Genomic DNA, 20,527 nt, shown 5'->3' on the forward strand with positions numbered 1-20,527 from the left:
GCAGCTTCTGAATTCCTGGCTAGGTTTGGTGGCACACAGAGCCTTGCAGAAGCACTCTTGCTATGGCCCACTCACCCCAGCTGTCCATTTTTCTGTATGCCTGCAAAGTGAATTGATTTAAATCAGCAACTTAAATCATGATTTCAGTCTCCAACTGAGTTTGATCGACAAGATTAAGCCTTTAATGTAGTGCATGACTTACTGTGCTATATTCATAAAACTTAATTTCAAGAGTTAGATGTTTCCCTCTGTACATTTTTTCTTTCTGTAGTAAAATATTCAGGCCTTAGCTCAGACAACACACAAACTTCTGACAGAGGCTCATGATTTCAGCATATTTTTTTAATATTTTAGGAAATCATAAGTTTACACCTGACCATATTTCTAATAGGTTTATTTTTAAGGAGGAAACTTCTGAACACTATACTCATTTACTTGGCTCTGCAAGCCCACTTGAACAAACCCAATTTAGATCAAGTTGTGGTTTCTTTGCATCTTTTTTTTTTTTTTGCCAGCAAGATTTCTGTCTCCAGGGTTCTGCACAGGGGTTTTTTTCATCTGTTGATAAAGACAAACCAGTGACTTCACCCTCATGTTGTATATGCTTTTTAAGCATATCATATTTTTATAGTAGAAGCATTTCAACAGCAATACAGTAGAATAGTAAAATACTTTTCTTTAAATGAAGTAGTTCCCTCTGGTTTGCCAGGCTGCTTTCTTGGTGTTTCTGATTGGCATATGAAGTGAACATTCACAGTCATTTTCAGTGTGACACTTAGAGTACAATAGCCAAACAGGCACTTCTTAGAGTAAACCCAGGCCTGCTTTGATATATGCCATTTCATAGCAGGCAAAAAAAGCAGCATTGTTTTGGCAATACCTTTTCCCCCACCGCATCCCCATGGTCTATACTGCCAGAGCAGCCCAAAAGGGCTACAGTGACCCTTTTTCCAGGAAGATAATCTCTTGATAGGTGTACTGCAAAGTAAGAAATATTGTAGTTTAAATGACTTGTCATGAGGCTTGGACACAGTGCATGCTTTTCTGCTGCTGCGTTTAACATGATGTTCGTGATTCTGTCATTTTCCAAAATTTGATCTCTCTGTGACTGCAAAAGGGGGCTTCTCCAGGAAATTAAGGGAACTCCCTTCTTATCTGACCTGAGACGTATGCTTTTTGATTAGACTTTGAATATAGGCAAGAAATTCAGCACTGGCTCCCAGTGCTTCCTATTCATCTGTACTCTCTGCCAGTAGTAGGTTTTTTATTAATATTTAGAAAGTTTGCCTCCAGCAGTACTAAAATGTGCATCAGAGAACAACAGTTGTTTACTGTGTTTGAACTGAAGAATCTCACCCAGGAGATCTCATTCACTTGAAGTTTACATCTCTCAATCTCAACTTGCAAAAAGAGATCGATGAATAACAATTGTCATTTCAGAGTTGCACCTCTCCAATTATTTATTTGGTTGTGTGTCTTCCCAGATGTATGCTTAATTGGATCAGACACTAAAAACCAGATTGCAGGTTTTTAATGACAGCAAGTTCATACCTCTTTATAATAAAAAAATAAATAAACACACAGATCCAGCTGTAAAATGATAATGACACAAGAGAGGCCTCCCGACCCTCCCTCCCTGCCAAAACACAGTTAAAGTTAATTTATCTACTTTAAGAGACTATGTTATACTCAGCAGATAGCTGACAGATTACCCCTGGGGAGATCCAAGTTTGGACACAACTCAAGATTCCTTTATCCCAAGCTGGCAGAGGCTACAGATGTCATCTATACTAAAGTTTGAGAGCATTGAAGAGGATGCTGAATCTTCCTGAGACTATCGCATCTACATGTACTAGTTTCAGTGTTTCTTCTGGCAGTTGGTCTCAGATGCTGACTCGAGACACTTCTGAAGCTATGGGTGCAAGAATTAAAACAAAGAAAACAGCCCCTATCACTACTACATTCCTAATTTTCAGCATTTTAGAACAGGAGATGGATATACACAGTTCTTGTCACTAACTCTGGAGAAAGAGCTAATACCCATAAAATCTTAAGTTATTGTCCAAGTGATAGCAAAGGTAAATCATTTAGTCCCTCTGGGGTTCTTTCACCAAGTATACTCTTTTGCTGGCCAAAAAAAATCTAAAAAGAGAATCAAAGGTAAAGTCAGTGCCAGCATTTCTAGCTTCTAATAGCTGTCTTTTCCCATAGCCCAGAAAAGTAAATAATAAAGTAAGGGAGAAGAAGTTCTGTTTAATGTATGCGTTTTTCATTTGCATTGATGCTTCAGGAGAGATTTTTTTTTTTTTAAATAATATATTCTTAAAAGTCAAATTAACTGACAATTTGAAACAAGTTTGGGGCATATCCTTCCTTGCGTGTTCCCAAATACAATAGGAATAATGCATGTGAGTATCTTATAATGTCTATGCTAATAATGTATTTAGGTAAAATTCACGTAGTCAAAATTTTTATGCTTAGTCAATTCTAGCATCAGCTACATAGGAAGCAGAATGGTTGTGTTCAAGGAGAATGTGTGTTTATTAAAACAAAGCTCTCAGTCTGTGGAATAGCTCTCTACCTCTGTAGGTACTTCTTTTTAACCATTATAGTTTCTGAGGCCCTATCATAGCTCTCTTCTATTAAAGTATTGGCTACTGGAACTATAGACAGAGAAGGGCATTTCTGGAGTTGCCTTTGAGAGCAAGAAACTCATTGCTTTGGTACAGCTGATGAAGTAGGAGACAAACTCCTAATGTACATTTTCTGTATGAAGAATTACTTGATAAAGTGTCTCTAAATGTCAACAAAATGTCTCTAAAATAACTAGGGTCAGTGCTACCACACTGCCATGTATATGCAAGGGTCCCATTGTAGGTATTAACCAGATTTAAAATAAGACTCATGGTGGTTTGATTTGTTCTTGAATTCCCTTTTAACTAATTACTGTTACAATGCTGTCAAGCAGGTAGAGGTGCTTCTGAGTCTAAGGAACCAGTCTTCAGTTGTTGGTGTTAAATGTTTCATTGTTAGCATCTGGTGAGATGGCTTGGAGCATTCATTAAACATCACTTCCAATCTGAACATACTCATTGAAAAACCAGAAATAGATCAAACTTCACTTTCTCTTTTTTCCCTTTTACATTTTTATTTACTTAAAACTTTGATAGCACCAAGATGTGCCGTTTCTTAGTAACTACATTTTACATTGCACAGTCTCAGACTTCTGTGGTAATCTGAATATAGTGAACCACTGACCTGAACGGCTAAAAACTAAAATTAGTAAAAGCCTGCCTAGGGCACTAGCTTTTCTCCAGCTTTTCTTTTGGTGTTAGTGACAAAAGATATATCTGTCTCTTTCCTGGTGAATCTTCTCTTCCCCCCTCCCCCCCCCCTTCATTATTTGCATCACAGCCCTATCAAGTCTCTTGCAACTGGTGTCATCTCACACAGGCAGGACTGAATAGCACAAAGTGGTTCTCTTACAACCTGGAGTAACTTCCGGGCCAATAGAAACATCATAAATTGATGATTGTGTTCTAACATTTTTCACTGCTTTTTGTGAGTTCGGCTTTCCTCTCTGATCTTCTGAATGGCTTGTGGGATTCAATTCCACCGCAGCTGTGCTTTGTCCCTGTTCTCAGGCCTCCGGGCTAGGGCCCTGAAAACTCTTTTGAAGATTCTTTATCCTTCCTATGGTGCATGGGTTGCATTGTCCATCAGGATAAGCACAGACCTGCCAAGGCTCCCAGCTGAAGTAGGATTATCTCCTGTTTGGAGTGGAGGAGCGGGTACAAACTGTGGCAGCTTTCACTCCCTGGGTTCTGGAGCCTTGCCAACATAGGCTTTGTCAGCAGCCACATGGACAAGCCACTGAGTTCAGAGAGCTCACTGTGCATGTGCAGCACCACACCTGCACAACCCTCCGGATCCAGCTATGATTAAAGCCACCTGTTCATATCATCAAAATGATGTGCTGTCCCAAGGTCCTAGAATAACAACAACCAGAAAGCTCAGCATGAACAGCTACCCAAAAGATTTTGCCCCTTCCTTTAGGATTCAGGGCCTAGCTATATTGTTCTTCTTCAAATTATGCTCCCTAAGAATAACTGCAAAGGTGGAATTAAAGTTCCACCCAATACAATATGAAACCTCTCTAGAGCAAAAACTAATCGGAATGTCACCAGTGCGCTGTGCTCACTGATAGCTCTCCATCCAAGAACTTACCTGCTTCACAACATCATTCCCATAGCTGATCCTTGGGGCTAGAAATAGATGTTGGATTTGTCCCTGCATAAGTTGTGCCTGTGTGTGTCCCAAAACAAAATATCCCAGGATTGGCACATAGACACATTGCCCACAGTTTAATGAGCAGTTGAATGCAGTGCCACTGTTCTGCCATTGATTCGGTCACATAATGCTGGGATAACTATACCGACATACGTTGCTGTATCCTGGGATAAATTGCTACTACCTCTTATCGAGGAAACGTTTTTAGGATTTATCCTGAGACAACAGAGATAAAATGGTTTATCCCAGGATAAATGCGATGCCCATTTATAGTCTAAATGGTTTAGAACTAACTTCTGTCCTCAACTGTCCTTTCCACCTCCATCGAGAGGAACAGCATGGTTGGCAAAATCATGAAGCACATTCCCTGGGGTCAAGTTTTTGGCTATGGAATTCCCCACCACAGGAGACCCAGCTGAAATGGCCTTTCTCTGACAACTTTCAGTTCAAGACTTTTTCCTCTCTGCAAAGGACTTTACTCAGTATACAGTATTCTTAAATGGCCTGGCAGTACTTCCTACACCATCAGCCTCAAACAATCCTATAGAAAGGCAATGTAACTTGGGTAGGGACAAAGAAGCTAATATTACTTGCACCTCAGTAATGGTTCTATTTAGTCTTTTTTCTTATATACAACAGTTTTAAGCAACATGGTAATCAACAGTTTAGAAATGTACAGATAAGTAGAATATAGTACTATAAGCCGTAAACTGATGATTGTGTTCTAATATTTTCATTGGTTTTTGTGAGTTCTGCTTTCGTCTCTGTTGGCTTGTGCGTCCATAGGCTCAGCAGTATTCTCTTTCTGTTGTACCAAATATGTTTCTCCAAGTAAAAATACTGCGGTGTCTCATATGTGCAATGCACAAGTGATTTGGAATGTGGTTCAGTAATGTAAGCAATAAAGTTTTAGGATAAATTGTTAGGCATACAGACATTTAAGGGGGGGAAAAAAACTATACAATAAAGTAAATAAGTGTAGCATCTAGCAATAATTCTGTTTTGGGTGTGAGGGATAATGGCCCACATTTTGGTAGTAATAAAAATGTTCTATTAAGTTCTTTCAAATCATAGCAGTGATGAAGCACTGCTATGGGGGAAGCTTACAAATTCAAGGAGCATAAAATAAACATATTAAACTAGAAAAAAAACCTGAGTTCCAGTACTTATTGTTTTATCACTTCCATCATGGGCATAGGATAAAAGAAAACTCTTACTTGCTTGTTAGAAGAAGAAAGCTCTTACTTGAAGTTCTTACTTGGCAGATGTCAGTTGAAAGCTCTGCTATGGAATATGCCGCAATGTCAAACTCTGTTGGGTAATTTTAGACAAATGTGTCATGTGTGACATGGAAATATGGCATGCTGTACATTAGTGATTTCCCAAGTGTTTGGATCAGGTAGTAATGTGCTGAGAAAGTGCTCTTTATCTATCCACACTGTGTACTTGTATAGCAATGGGGAAATGCTTTTGGTAGAAATTACTTTAGTCAGAAAAAGAATCCATTTATAATATGTGCCTTCTAACATCTTTCAGACAATGCATTGTATTAAAGAGGCATTTTTTGATTAATGTTTTATAAACATTTTTCAGCATGACAGCTTAAAGTCCCTGTAAAATTGTAAATGCGTGCATAGTGCTCACTTCCATAAAGTCAAATGCCATCTCATAAAGTCTAGTTGGATCCTGTCAACTACAGTGACACAGAATCAGTACCTTGGAGCATTAAAATTAATTTGCTTCATTTATATTACTGCAGCGATAGCTAGATGAAAAGAGCCCTGTATTTAAATTTGCTTAAAAATACCTTCAAATCTTGTAGGTTTTTTATTATTATTATTATTTTACATTTAACTAAATGTAGTGAAGTGCAGCATGATATTTTCATGGGCCTTGTATAAAGGAGACTAGAAAATGTGAAAGTAACAAGGGGAGAGAGAAGGAGGGAGGGAGAGATGTGTGAGGTTACACTGGGTGCAAGGCTGGGGGAAGGATAAATACATTTCAGTTGAGCTGGTTACTAGGGAAACAGTAACCTTAGATCAGGGCTGGTCAAAGGACAACCTTAGGGCCAAATCAGAATACCTCCCTGGTGAAGGGGAACACAAATAGCTCTTTTAATACTCGCACTCTGTACCGTTATGGTGTCATTATTGTTGGCCATGTTGATAGCCATGGAGAAAGGATGAACAGATTTTCTCTTATTTGCAGGGTTTTTTTCCACATATGCTAAGGATAATAACAAAGGAGTAGCGAACTCACAGAAAAAGAAAACAAGTATTGGAGGAAGTGGGATACCAGTGCCAGTTCTCTGGAGCTGGGGAGCAGGGTGGGGGGAGAGGAGAGAAGCTACAGACACTCATCTCCTCCTAGATTGGTTCCAAAGTGGAACTCGATCCCCCACACTCCTGACCCAACAGCGAACGTCTGTTGGGTCGGGGGGGATCAGTTTAATTCATGGCGCTTTCTGTGAAGCACCGTATGTTACATGAGTGGGACCAGGGATCTGCACGTCTGTCAGCGCCCTGCATTACACTGTTAGTGAGTGGACCCTTGTGAGCAGCAAAAGCATGCAGGCTAAACAAGAGTGTGTGGTAACACAAAGAGAAGGAGTGGGGAAGAAGGAGAAAGTGGGAAGGAACACAAGAGAAAGAAAGACCCCTGAGTGCAGGAGCCAAGGAGTGAGGAGCAATGCGAAGGCAGTGAGCACAGACAAGAGGGAGGTGAAGGGAGCAAGACCAAAGGGGTGAAAAATGGGAAAAATACAGCTGGAAAGTGAGTGGGTGGTTTGGCATTTCTTTGGTGTTGGGGCAGGAGGGTGTTTCTCTCGGGAATAAGGACATATTTTGAAATAATTCCTGATGTTCCTCCCTTTTGCTTTTCCTCTCTCTCTAACCTGATCCCGCAAGAAGCTTTTTTGTTACATGTCTGGGCCCCATTTCTCCCTCTCTCTTTGGAAGCGAATGGGATATGGCCCTGGCCATATGCTCCCAGAGTGTTCAGCTGCTTGTTCTTTTGATCTGTGAAGTTATATGAGGCATTGCAGGGGAATCTAAAATCACAGATAAGTAATAAACCCCAGAGCAAATCCCTTTTACACTAGTGTCATTCAGGACAAATTACACTACATAAGAGATGTGACAAAAAGCAAGAAAACCAGTTTGTGTGAGTTTGTATATGTTACACCTTTTAAAATATTGGGTCAGACTGCAAACAAGATGCACAGAGAAGGGGGTGAGAGACCTTATTGCATTTTGAAAAACTGTAAGAGGAGTGTGACGAGGCTAATTTTTGTAATGCATATACTCTGGTACTTTGCAGACTCCGTCTGAATTAATTTAGTGTTGCTGTAGCTATCGTGCTACATTAGAGTTGGTTGCTGTATGCTATAAGTGATGAACAAAACAGGAGCAGACAAACAAAAATAAAGATAACCAAATCCTTTTTTCTTAGCACCTTCCTTTCTTGCTATCCATCTGAAAAATTTAAACTTAGCCCTCTCACTCTATTATTTTTTGTTATAGCAGCACCTGCTCATGTCAGTACTGTTTCAGTCAGTGTTTTCTGCTACAAAGTCAGTTAACAGCAGTTCAAACCTCAACATAAAAATATATTTTCCATGCAAGCTTAGCCCAGGAGTCATAACAGTAGCATTCTTTGTGGGCTTGTTTGTTTTACAACATTTTACAAAGAAACAAAGTGATATGAAAGGTTTCCCGTTCAAGCTTCTTTCTTGCATAACATAAAAATAATGTATTTTCCTCACTTCTTGGATTCAAAGTTACGAGTAATTCTGGAAGTATTACAGAGAAATATTTTAATTTCAACATTTATTTTCTTGGTGGGATTTTTTATTATTATTCAGTTAAAAGCAAAACTTCTGACACCTTTCTTGTTTTTGTTTTTGTTGCCCTGTTGCTGACATGAGCCTCTAAGGGTCCAATCTTCATAGTCTCTCTGGTGTGATATTTGCTACATGCTCTTGACAGCTAGCATCGGCTGGAATTTCAGTAATCAGGAACTGAATAAAAAGAAAACAGGATGTTTTTCCTTAATTAAATAATGTTTACCCAAGAATTTGCCTTTTTTCCCCTCTTCCAGTTAGTTTTTCCTAGTCATTTATAGAAATGTTGTTGTAATTGTACATTTGTAAAAGGACTTATTGTTCTGCCATGTACTTGAAATAATCAGTGAATTAAGGATCCCTTAGAACTTAGTGACATACTTATAATTATATCATTATAGTGTCACCGTTGTTACAGGGTTTTGTATTTATAGGTGGCAACTCTCATTTTCCTTCCCTATTTTACTGGCATCATAACTTTACCCTAAAAAAGTTACCTTTTAGGTTATAATGTCTGGTGTCTGTTTATGTCCCAGAAATGATGTATATGTTTGAAAGTTAGGTCAAAGTAGAGTTGGAGCTGTGATGGTTCAGGAAAAATGCAAGAGACAAGGATTTTTGTGTGTGACAGTTGGTCTAACAAAAAGATATTGCCCACAAAAATCCATGCCTCTCAGACATTTGAAAAACATTTTGGTCACTTTGGATCTGGGACAAGCTTGAGATCATAAACTGTTTGTTCTAATTTTGCTTCTGCCTTTTGTATTGTTATTATAAATATTGTCAGAGCATGATGGTCAATTAGGATATGTTCAGATTTTCATTTAAAGTATCATATTTTTTTTCTGGCTGCATTTTTGAATGGGTTAAAGTTTGGGGTGGCAAATTGTTTGGCTAGAAAATCATTATCTATTCTAGAAAGACAGTATGGTGGGATTGTGTAGTAAATTACAATCTTTGATATAGAGATATCTATTAATGTATACAGTCAGATACAGTACATTCATGAACCCCTAAACACACATGAAAGAACAAGAAATTCTCTGCACCTTGGCAAGCTCTTCCTGCCCAACAGGTTACTGTGAATCCCATATTCCTTTCAAAAGTACAACCGGTCTAGCGGCCTTTTGATTTGAGCTATACATGCCACAACAAAAGTAATTTTTAGTGTTGAAAACTAATTTAGCTGTGTTGATGGTAAATCCAAGATGTTGTCTGAGCACGTTTAATAATATTGAACCTAGTACTGCAAACTGATTAATTTTAAGTCTTTCACCGGAAATATGTATGCCCTTACTCAAGCATGGGTGAGGGCTTGGAAGTTCAGACTCAGTGGTTTCATATCATGAAACTAGAAGGATTAAAAAGATTGGAGGAGTGCCTTGATCAGTGTGAGGCAGCATCTTTTGGATCTGGGTGTCCCGGGCAATGATACTACCTGTAGCAGTAAATATGTGGCAAGTAAGTTATGCTCCCTTGTTTAGGAGGGTGGCAACAGTTGATCTGGGTGGCCAGAAAAGTTGAAAAGAAAAAGATTCTGGCAGTTATAGGCAAAGCAATGTTTTTATTAGAAGTGACCTCTTTGTTTGGATCCCAGTTATGGGCTGCTCAGTGGTGACACGCAGATGGGATCTGAAAGCATCTCTCTCCTGGCTAGCTTTTGCTCAAAAGATGGAGGTAACCAGTGTTGCATTTAAGTGAGGAATAAAATGTGCTGAATTCTCAAGGGTTTCCCTTTGGAATAGCTAGTACATTCATATCTGATCCTCTGCGTGGTTAGTGCAAGAACTGGTAGATTACGATCTCTGCGAACACCCCTCATTTTTCAGGGTAGTGGTAAAAGTCTTAGGAGGAGATTTTGAACCAAAAAAGGGTTTGAAGTAAATAGCTGCATAGCTATATTCCATTTTTTCTTTAAAAGAATGCACTACTTTTTCTAAATGTTAGGTAGCCATTAGTGCTTAGGAAGACCGACAGTTACGAAGGCAGCAGTCCTTCTGGATCAACATGACAGCATTCAAACAGTATCAGCATAAGTTTCCCCATATTCCTCTCTCAGCCATAATCATGGGCCGCCCTATGAAAGGAGATACCTAATGAACCATTCAGGCTTCATCTCTCCTTTTGGCCAACCAAGAGCAGTACTAATTCTGCAAATGATTTTTGTGATATAGTCTACTGAGGAAGGAACTCACATCAGCAGCAGTTCATTTCACATAGGTCACTGAGCAGCTATCAGATGGTTTTGACCTCTTTCATTTTGTGCTAAGACGCTGCAGAACCTGGCAAGTCTGACTCATGGCAATTTTTTTTCCCAAACCGCTTGTGTTTGGTTTTTTGCAAGTTGTTACCGTCCTACTTTTGGTGTTGTTGGTTTGCATCTTCTCAACATTTACGTCTGTGCTGTACAACAATGTAAGGTGTTCATGATCTAGAGAGGACAGACTACCTGTTGCCATAAGTCACTGCTGCAGCAGGTGCTATTATGGCATCTCACCACTAGATGGGAGGGGATCATATAAAACAAGAGTGGGAAAAATACAGCCTGCAGGCCAGGTGTGGCCTACCAATTGATTATATCTGGTCTGCGGCTGCCCACAAAGCACTCTGCATGTGGCCGAGCCCTGCCCACTCATCCACCCAGGGCAACCCATGCCACACTCCTGCCCACACCTGCCTCATGCCTGCAGATGACACTGCCCTGCCCCCAGTCCTGTCCAGTGTGCACAGCTTCCTGGCAGGGCTGCCTTGCACCCACTCAGCTGCCTGCAAGTAGCTGCTCATTGCACCAGACAGCTGAGTGACTGGAAGATGGCCTGGAGCTGGAGCCCCACACACTGGAGCAGGAACCACCTGGCTGCAGCTGCCCCCTTGCCTCGCTGGTGCCTTGCACTACCTGCTGCCTAGAGCAGCACAGCAGGGGCAGAAGAAGGACAAGGAGGAGCCACTGGAGATGGGGGTAGATGAGCAGCATCCAGGAAGCTGCAGCAGCAGTCCTGCTGGGAATCTTTTGTGTCGTGTGTGTCTCCTTTCCCCCCCCCCGCCCAAACGCGCACACACACACAACCTTGACCCTCCCTTCCTCCCTCTTCCATCAGCCAGCTCCCAGGATCTAGCGCACGGGCATTCCCCCCCACCCCCCACACACACACCTCACACACAGTATACAAGAGTAAGACTTTATCTTGAGCTGTTACGCAGTTGCCTCTATATACACTACTCAAAAACATAAATCAGAACAAAAAATATTTTTGAAATAAAATATTTGAAATGAAATATTTGATATTAATAAGTTAAATAATGTGAAATAATATTTTGCACACAATAGTGTGCAACAATAAGTTATCATAGATTATTGATTTTTAGTATATGATTTGTGTTTTATCTATAATTTGTTAAAATTATATCTTCTGAAAGATCTTGTGTGTGGCCCTCAGCCGCTCACCAAAACTCAATAAGTGGCCCACCAGCTAAAATAATTGTTCACCCCTAGTACAAGAGCCTATTTCATAGAAGAGTAGTGCTAGAAGGGACCTAAGGAGGTCATGTAGTCCAATCCCCTATTCTTGGAAGGATCATCCCTCTCCAAGTCATCCCATACAAGTGCTGGTCTATCCTATTCCTAAAACTACATTGAGTAAGTCTTTATTTTTTGTGATATCTCTCAAGTCTGAGCACCCTGTGTTCCCCCGTGACCCCTAATTACCCATCAACTCCTTCAGTTGATCTGTTGTGCTCCATTAGTTCATTAGGCCTTTTTTCTCTTTTCTGAGATATTTGGCCAGAAGAGGCAGCGTTGTTCTCTGCCACATGAATATTCCCTAAACTGGCACTTGGCTCTCCACCTTGGTTATGTGCATCAATCACAGCAGACAGGGCCAGTGGCTTAGTGTTTAACTATGGAAATGGCACAACACTCCCACAGTACTGATAGGACTGGAAGAAAATTGTGAATTGGAGGAGATAAGCAGGTTGGAAGGGGGGGTGGGGGAGAAGTGGGAACATGGCACAACAAGAAGAAAAAGTGAATGTAAGGCTCCCTCCAGCACCTGCACAATCACCCTCCAGGAAGGAACAGATCTACATCAAGCCTCTGGCTGGAATTTGGCAGCTCTCAACTTAATTAGGAAACCTCTGTTGGAAGCTGTCCTGGTATTTTCCAGCTCTTTCCTTTTTGCCAGAGGGGAAGAGGTCCTTTGCAGTGAAGCTGTTGTGTATTCATATCTTCTTTTGCTTCTTACAAGCTAATTTTGTGTCTTCATTCTTGCAGAAATGTGTGGGGGTGAGGGGGAGGTTCTGGTTCAAAATCTTAGTAAAATGCAAAATGCTTTGCTGTGATCCTACATATAAAAAGCAAACTCAGAAGCAAAGTCTATCATCTTTCTGCCCACAGGGATTCCAATGCTGAAGATAGTATTTGCAGGCTATGAGCACCTGTCTTTAATTTCTGTTCCCTTACTTATCTATCACCCGGCTCAAATTCTTCTTGGCAGTCTACTGGTACCAACAATAAAGTCTTGGATGATTTCTAGACAAAAGGTAAGACATTGTTCTCATAGAAGTATTTATAATGCTAACTATTATTTCTTTAATATAAGAAATAGTAATGGTAAGTAAATGTCACTGAAACCTTCAGTTTTCTTGATGCAGATCCTTTACCAAGGGTTTTCCACTATAACTTTACCTGTTTTATGACAATGATGATATTCACAATGGATTTTTAAAAAACCCCTCAGGATTCAGGCAGACAAAGTTCTTTGGGTGAATCTGATTTCTTTTATTAGACCAACTTAAATGATTTTAAGATTCAGTCATCCAAGACTTTGGAGAAGGTCAGATCCAGCTCATATCTCTGCATACTTAATAACAAGCCAGGTTCTTGGCTCGCATCACACCTAATAATAATGTCCCTTGAAGTATGGGTCAATCTCTAGCTAATATAGCTAGCTAGCCTTAAAATTTATTCTTATGAGGGATTTCACAGATCTGCCAGCTTGGGGTCCTTTTTATCTACTGGGTGTGTTTTAAATGAGATCCTGAATTACAGTTACTTAAAGTAATTCAGAACCAAGACTCTTATTGTTTTCTATTATTCACTGGTTATTATATTTTTTTAAAACTTTAGATTGGTGGATGGAGGCATTGTATCTCATATCAGGTTTTAAAAACAGGCATGTGGCATGGGAGAGTTCATAGGCTTCTAACAGAATATGCAAAGATTTTTCACATTTAAGTTACTGGCTTATTTCAGTAGGGGTAGCATCTGTTACTCCATGACAGCTGATTAGTAGTCTATGTGAAATACATTAAATTGTCTCAGTCCAGTTCCTAACACACAAATATCCAGGTCACAGAAACCAATCTTTGTGATTGAAATTAAGTGGCACCTTTGGTCAACAGCTATGACAAGGTTTAAATAGGTGTGGAACAGGAGAACATCCTTGCCCAGAGAGGGTGTTCTTGTTGTTGAAGGTTGATAGTGTGCAAAAGTCTAAACCTAGCATAATTCAGCTGAGGACTTCAGCCTTCAGTGCTGTCATAAACTCTGGGGCTCCGATTGCCCAAGCTGGTGAGTGAGGATGCTTCAGTTTGTGGTTTCCCAATTTAAAACACCTGAGTGGGTGCTCAGGACTCTCTAAAAGACCTGTTCCATTAAAGCATCTCAAAAATCTAAATCTAACCAAGCATCAAATCTAAAACCGTCACTAGCCTTATCCCTTAGGGCCACTGGTTATAAGTTGTTTATAGCTTGTTCTGTCATTCAGTTGCTGCATTCCATACGAATAAACAATAAATCTCAAAAATGTTGAGATATCCAGAATGACTGGTCACTTCCGGAAATCTTGACCTATAGCTCAAACTAAAGATTCCTAAGAAATGAACCTAGATATCTCTGTTAAGCAAAAATCAGTGAAAATATAGTAGACTAGACCCCCAGATATACAAGGCTCGCTTTGTGCTATTCCTGGCAACAACAAAAATCAGGTCTAAGATTGACATCACTGGTCCTAGGACAGTCACCGAAGTGCTAGGGCATCATGGCTTTTATATCATCCTTCTCCTTTCTATAACCTGTGTAACTAATTAAAATGCATCTCTGTGATCCTCAGTTACAGCAGTTGTCCTTGGAGTGCTATCAGCTGTTGCAGTTTAGGCCACCCTTTAGGCAGGGTATAAAACCACAAATTCTTGAGTTTACGATTGAAGGAGACCAGAAGTGGCTTAGAGATACCATTGCACCCTTTTTCTGAGCTTCTCTGAGCATGAGCCTTTTACTCATTAAGCTTCAAATTGGTCACTTGTGCTAACCAGACTATAATGTTACAATAAGGATATACTGAGAAATTTTTGTTCTATTGCACCAGTATTCTGCACTTGATGTTTTGGGTTATCCACATTAATATTATTTTAATTACTCCTGTAGTTTTCAAATCAATGAAGTTATTTAGTGGTACCGGTGCAGTAATTACACTAGAACTGAATGTTATGACTGGATAATGGTCTCCTACTTTGAAAACAAACATGTCATCATCACCTTGATGTTTATTTTCTGTAAACATTTTGGCTTCACTTTGGCATCTCACTTGCAGTGGGAGACGGTTATCCAGTCACAGTACTCAGTTCCAGTGACATTCTTGCTTAATTATGATAGTACATGTGATCTGCTTGTATGAAATTGAATTTAAATATTTAGTGGTTCATCTACAGTGAGGTCTTTCTAGGTTGAGAGTATGGCAGCAGAATCTGCCAAGCAATAAAATAAAAGAAACTATGCCCCAAACAAATTGTAGAAAGGTTTCTCTCCCCTAAACTCTTTGCAGTATAATACCCAAGAATATAATTTCTAATGGCTGCATTTAACAATACTTAATAGTAGTGTTTGGAAAGGGGCATCACATTACATGCACCTCATTTGTTCCTACAGGTTTTTTTCTAAGGCGCTTTTATCGACTTTAAAATATGTACACAGTTAATGATACACTAAATATCTACAATAAAAAGACTCTCACCAGCCCCCATCTCTTAGAACATCCATCACTGTTTTAACCAACTCATCACAATAATAGTGTCCCCCCCTCACATCAAGTGACATCTGTTGAAGCACCCTTACAGTTAAAGTGCAAGAAAAAAAAAAGAACTGTGCTCTGAAGGTTGGCAAAAGCAGTCTGTCTTGGATACAAAGGGGTATGTGAGTGATAGGGCTTGAGTACCCTTCATGAGGAAATGCCTGCCCTCTCCCCCAACCTCACAATCTAGCAAGCTGTTAACTTTAGCCTGGTTGTTGAGAGCACTTGCAGAAATATCCCACAGGAAGAAAGTAGCCTCTTAGATAATCATGTCTTTGAAAGCTTTTCTCCCAGCACTTTATGTTGCACCTAAAAGCTAACTAGAGGCTTGTATAAAACCATTTGTAGGACATCTGAAACTGTGCCTAATAAACACACGTCTACATACAGTTACTGCAAATCTACATAGGATGCACAGCTGTAGTTTTATCTTCAGAGGACAGAGACTTGGATAAATAAGATCCACACTAAAAATAGTTCTGTCCAAGTGCCACTGGTTAAAATCATTCTTAAGAGCTTCTGTTTTTTGCATGAGGAGCAGGTGAGGGTTTTACCCAGCACACACACAGCAAGTGAGAGTATTAGCCCCTCTGAAGGACCTCTCTGTTAACCCACAGGCACCCAACTCCCATTAACCAAAGTAAGTAATTTAGCCAGTTTCACAAGTTGGGTCTTACTTGATGAGACCACAGAGATGAATGTTGTTAGCATATTGAATGTATGTGGTCTACATCTGCCTTGCATAAATATTGAGCAGGAGTAGTAGCAAGCTATAGGAACTGCTACAAACATAACTCAATGGCAACAGTTATCCTCAGCATTGAGAGGTTACTGCTTATTGTTTTCCTCCGGGGATGTATTGGAAAGGAAGGAATGACTGACAGAGGTAGCCGATCATCCAACAGTGCAAGTAGTACGGATTCTGCAGTGAAAAGAAGCCTTAAACTAGATGGTGTGAAGTAGAGTGAATAGGAGATATTCTCTCTCCACAACCTTCTTAACCATCTTTTCCAAAATAGTGAATTTAAAACAAGTCAATAGATGGATTAGCCACTTCATAAGATGGTTTCTTGAGCAGGAAGCTTAAGAGCTTTTGTTGCTCTCAAAGACAGCAAAGACTCGATCCATCTTCCTTCATGAGCACTTCTAGCCCTTTTCCTGCTTGTTTCTTCTGCTGTCAGCCACCTAGTAGTGACCTACATAGGTGAATCATAAAACCATAGAAAAGAGCGTCAGAAAGCTGAGTCCACCCCTTTGCCCCCCCTTCCCTGTTGCAGTGGGCACGTGGGTGCTTTCCACCCTCTGTTGCACCATGCAGGCACAAGGGTACAGGAACCACAGCTCCACAGTGACTGCGGGCATGGGTGACTGACTCCACTGCTTCACCCCACCTCCCAGGGCAGGGCAGGAAGCAAAAAGTCAAAGGGGAGCCTGGAGCCTCCAGCTGCAGCTGCTACAGTTGGGAGTGTTGGGGGAGGTCGTAGCCAGGTGGGAGCCTGGAGGACACAGATTAACCCCTTGCAGGGTGCCAGTTGGACAGCCCTGGTCTAACCTGTTGGTTGTGCAGTTTCAAGAACCTTTTCCCACACCTGCCAACACAATGCCTGGCTATAGGAGAGTGCATTTAGAGATCCCGGTGTCAATAGCCAACAACAAAAGATCATTATACAACCTAAACAGAGTAGTTTATCATCTGCATGCTAATATTTTTCAGAATCACCTGGAAATCCACTGTCTTACTGTAGCCACTAAAATAAAAACTTGTCTTGTGTATGTTTGTATGACTGTTTTGTTTAATGTTTGCAGGCACTGAAGTTAACAAGGCAGCCCAAAGCACCCGTGAAGGTATAACAGTGAAGTTGGTCCGTGTCACAGTGAATGTATATATGTACTATACTGTACACACACAGACAAATGACAAAGACTGGTATTTGTGAATGTTGCTTCAGTGCATATTTTATTTTTATATCTATAACTAAAAAGTTATACCCATTTAAGTGCCTTAAAAATGCATTTTTGGCAAAAGCAAAAATGCTTTTTTCTTTCAGAAGCCACTTTGTTGGCTACTGAAAGAGGTTGTACAGTATTTTGAAGTCATTCAGTTTTTATTTTTCTATCTGAGTGGATGATCCTAGTAATTAAAAGTTGTATTCCCTTCATCGTCTCTCTCAAGCTAGGAGTCACCAGCTGTAAGTTAATGTTTTAAACTAGCCAAAATTACTAGCGGCACAATTCTCTGCTAGTTGACTACAGGGAAGTGCTTGCTGAACTTTGATTCAAGACTGACTTGAATTTCTCTGTGATTCTGTTACCCTCCCCAGTCATATAACTGTGACATGCCTTTTTCTTCTGAGTTTGTGTACACTCAGCATGGGGCCATCCATTGTATGGAAGCTGAAAAGCATAAATTATTTGCATGTGTTGACGCAGTTGTCTAGACATTCCTTCAAAGCTAATGGTTTCTCAAGAAATTTCTTTCAATTCCATTTTATGATATTGTGCCATTGTATATCTTAAATGCATCATAGGCTTCTTCAAAGAAATGGTCTACTGTTTGGGTTCTGAGTGAAGTTATGTTGTGCAGCTAGAAGACTTTTTATAATTTACCCAAGGTGAACAAAAATTTTTGTTTTTCTTTTTTCATTTCCAAATGTAACACAGAGATCTGCAATGACACAATTGCGGATGCTAATGTTGAAACTGTCGTAAGCAAGCTAAGTTATAAATTGTCATATTAGAAATGAATAATGGCTTATGAGGACTAGAACGCTGACAATTATTTTTCTCCAATTAAGGTTGTAACAAGAATTAAGAAAGATGTTTGTGGTAGCAAAGACACTATTTTAATTAAGTTGACAATCAATTGCAGCATTTTTTAAAATAAAATATTTATTTATTTTTGTCATAAAGTTATAAGAAAAAAGAATCTGGATGCATAATATTATTTATGCGTACAGAAAGGAAGGAAAAGGTGTATAATCCTTAAGCACACAAGCACTGCACCTTATTCAGAAAATCAAGGAGCTAAAATGGAGGTTTTAACCTGGATGCTACAATTCACCCACTTGTAAGAACTGTGAAAAGGCATGTACATCAAGATCTCAGAAGGAGTAAAATAAAATTTCAAACCATGATAAGCAAAAGTGTGGAGTTGGAGGGTGCCAGGCACATCACTCTTACTCTTGCACTCAACTTGTATAAGAGTGTAGGTTCCCAGCTGGTGCAAACAGCAGTTTATACCAGCTGAGAATCTGATTTGTGCCAAGGGGAATAGACCCTTAGGATGAATGACCCCATATGTTCTTCAAGTCCTGTTTGGTGTGTCTGCCATGTTACCCTGATTTTGACATTTGATGCCAAGCAGAGATGCTTTGCAGTAGAATGGTCTGAGCTGCTGACAAGGCTAAAATGTCAGCTCTCACTATGGATCGCCAAGGATGTGCTGTAAAATCAACAGCCCCTATTGATAAAACAAGCAACTACCAGAAGTGCATGGAACTGCAAGGTACAGCGTCCCCCTCATCGACTAGATTAGAACCAGGAATCCTGCCCTAAGCAGATGGAGAGATGCCTCTCCATACCTGAGGTTGAGCCTGCATCATCACTAAGCTTACCGAAGTATCCCACAAGTGCGTGCCTTTTGAGGGCCGGCTCAAGCCCTCTGAACAAGCTAAACTGAAAAAGCAGCTCTCACCCGTATTTTTAGAGCCAAATAGTAAATTCTCCTTTATGATTAGCTGGCTCTCTGTGCGTCCAAATTCTTTTTCGATACTTAACACATATACTAAAAACATCCAAGGGTTAGATAAAGGGCACAGCTTCATACACCTTCTTTTGGCTTTGTTTCCATGACTGTCTTTTGAACCTCCAAAGTGTACATATGTAAGGGCCTAATCCAGCTTCCATGAGACTGAATAAATTTTTCTACTGGCTTTAACAGGCATGGGATCAGGCCCAAAGAGAGCATGAGTTCTGGATGACTGGTTTAAACCCCAGAGAGAATTCTTGCACACAATTTTTTTTTCCTTTCATTGGATGTGTCTACACTGAGCAGTCAATACACTGCTAATATTCCAGCTGATCTACCTCAAAGTACTGAATCTAATGCCTTCGCTATGTACAACAATTAGTTTAGGTTCCATTGAAAATGTCTTTGTTATACATTTACTACGTTACAAATATGGTGGACTGTTTTCCATAGAGAATTTTGTTAGGTCCTGTTCAGTGTAATTATTGATGACTTAAAGGAGCTTAAATGCTGTATGTTTATTTCTATTTTTTACATAAATGAATGTTGGATATATTGTTCTGAAAGGGGTGTAAAGCAAAACAGAAATACATTTTTAAATCCATACTTAGTGGAACTTAAGTATTCATATCCCAAATATTTTGTTATGTTTAAAGACTGTTAAGCTGTTCATGTCATGCCTTCAATTACGCTTATACATCTTTATAAAAATAACTTTGGTTAATGCGAAATAAGAGAAAATACAAACTTCCTTATGAGAGAGTTCAGCATTATATTTTTGTAACTTGAAGTTTCATTCTTTTGAGGGTGATGTTTTGGAGATTACTTCTTGTCCCTTTTTAAAAAAAAATTAATTGTAAAAAATATATATTTTATCAATGGAATTTGGAAATCTTTTTCTCTACATACAATCCATTTCATTCTGTTGTAAATAACTTCAAAGACCTGATTTTACTTGGAAGAAGGAGGGAGAAGCAAGTAGAGGATGTTGCAAATTGTTATCAGATTAAAGTGAATTAAATACAGAGCTGTTTTTACAAGAAGATGAGGAAAGTTCTGAGGGTTCCTGAGCTTTGCTTCAGATTTGCCAAGAGAAAGCTGACTGTACATTTTCAGGCAAAACTCCTTTTGCTGGCAATGAGAATTTTGTCTGTGTTAGGACTTGAGGATCCTGTTCACTCATTAAATGCCTTAGATTCTGCATACCTTGAATTCTATATATTACTGTCAATGCAGGAAAAAAAATAACACATTAGAGTTGAAGGGTTGGCTATCTTTTGGTACCAAACTAACAAGAGTTGATTTTCCCTTATCTGTCTAAGTAAGATGTGAAGCACAAAACCTAATGGGTTAAAATGGTCCAAGTAATATGTCAAAGTAAAATAACTCTACGATTTATTTGAAATCAAGTTCCACTACTTTTTTGTCGTTATTTGTATGTTCTTTCCTTAACATGAGCAGCACACAGCCAACAAAGCTGCAGTCCCAACAGACTGGTGACTTACACCCATCCACAGAAGAAAAGAAGAATTCAGCCGTCTGTTTTTACAAAAAATACAGCTGCATAAATTATTCTGG

The 20,527-nt window shown here is 39.6% G+C and overlaps 1 protein-coding gene across 1 annotated transcript in view; it reads left to right on the forward strand.

The window, feature by feature from the left end:
• Positions 1-20,521, forward strand: part of SLC10A7 (solute carrier family 10 member 7) — a 212,518-nt gene extending 191,997 nt beyond the window's left edge. Inside the window, exons 11-12 of the mRNA XM_006023737.2 lie at positions 12,528-12,673; positions 17,008-20,521. Of these exons, the coding sequence (XP_006023799.1) occupies positions 12,528-12,673; positions 17,008-17,052 (191 nt within the window). The 3' untranslated portion in view covers positions 17,053-20,521. The remainder of the gene's footprint in view (positions 1-12,527; positions 12,674-17,007) is intronic.
• The last annotated feature ends 6 nt before the right edge of the window (positions 20,522-20,527 follow it).

Source organism: Alligator sinensis, unplaced genomic scaffold (genome assembly GCF_000455745.1).
Source record: "Alligator sinensis unplaced genomic scaffold, ASM45574v1 scaffold169_2, whole genome shotgun sequence".
Taxonomy (NCBI): Eukaryota; Metazoa; Chordata; order Crocodylia; family Alligatoridae; genus Alligator; species Alligator sinensis.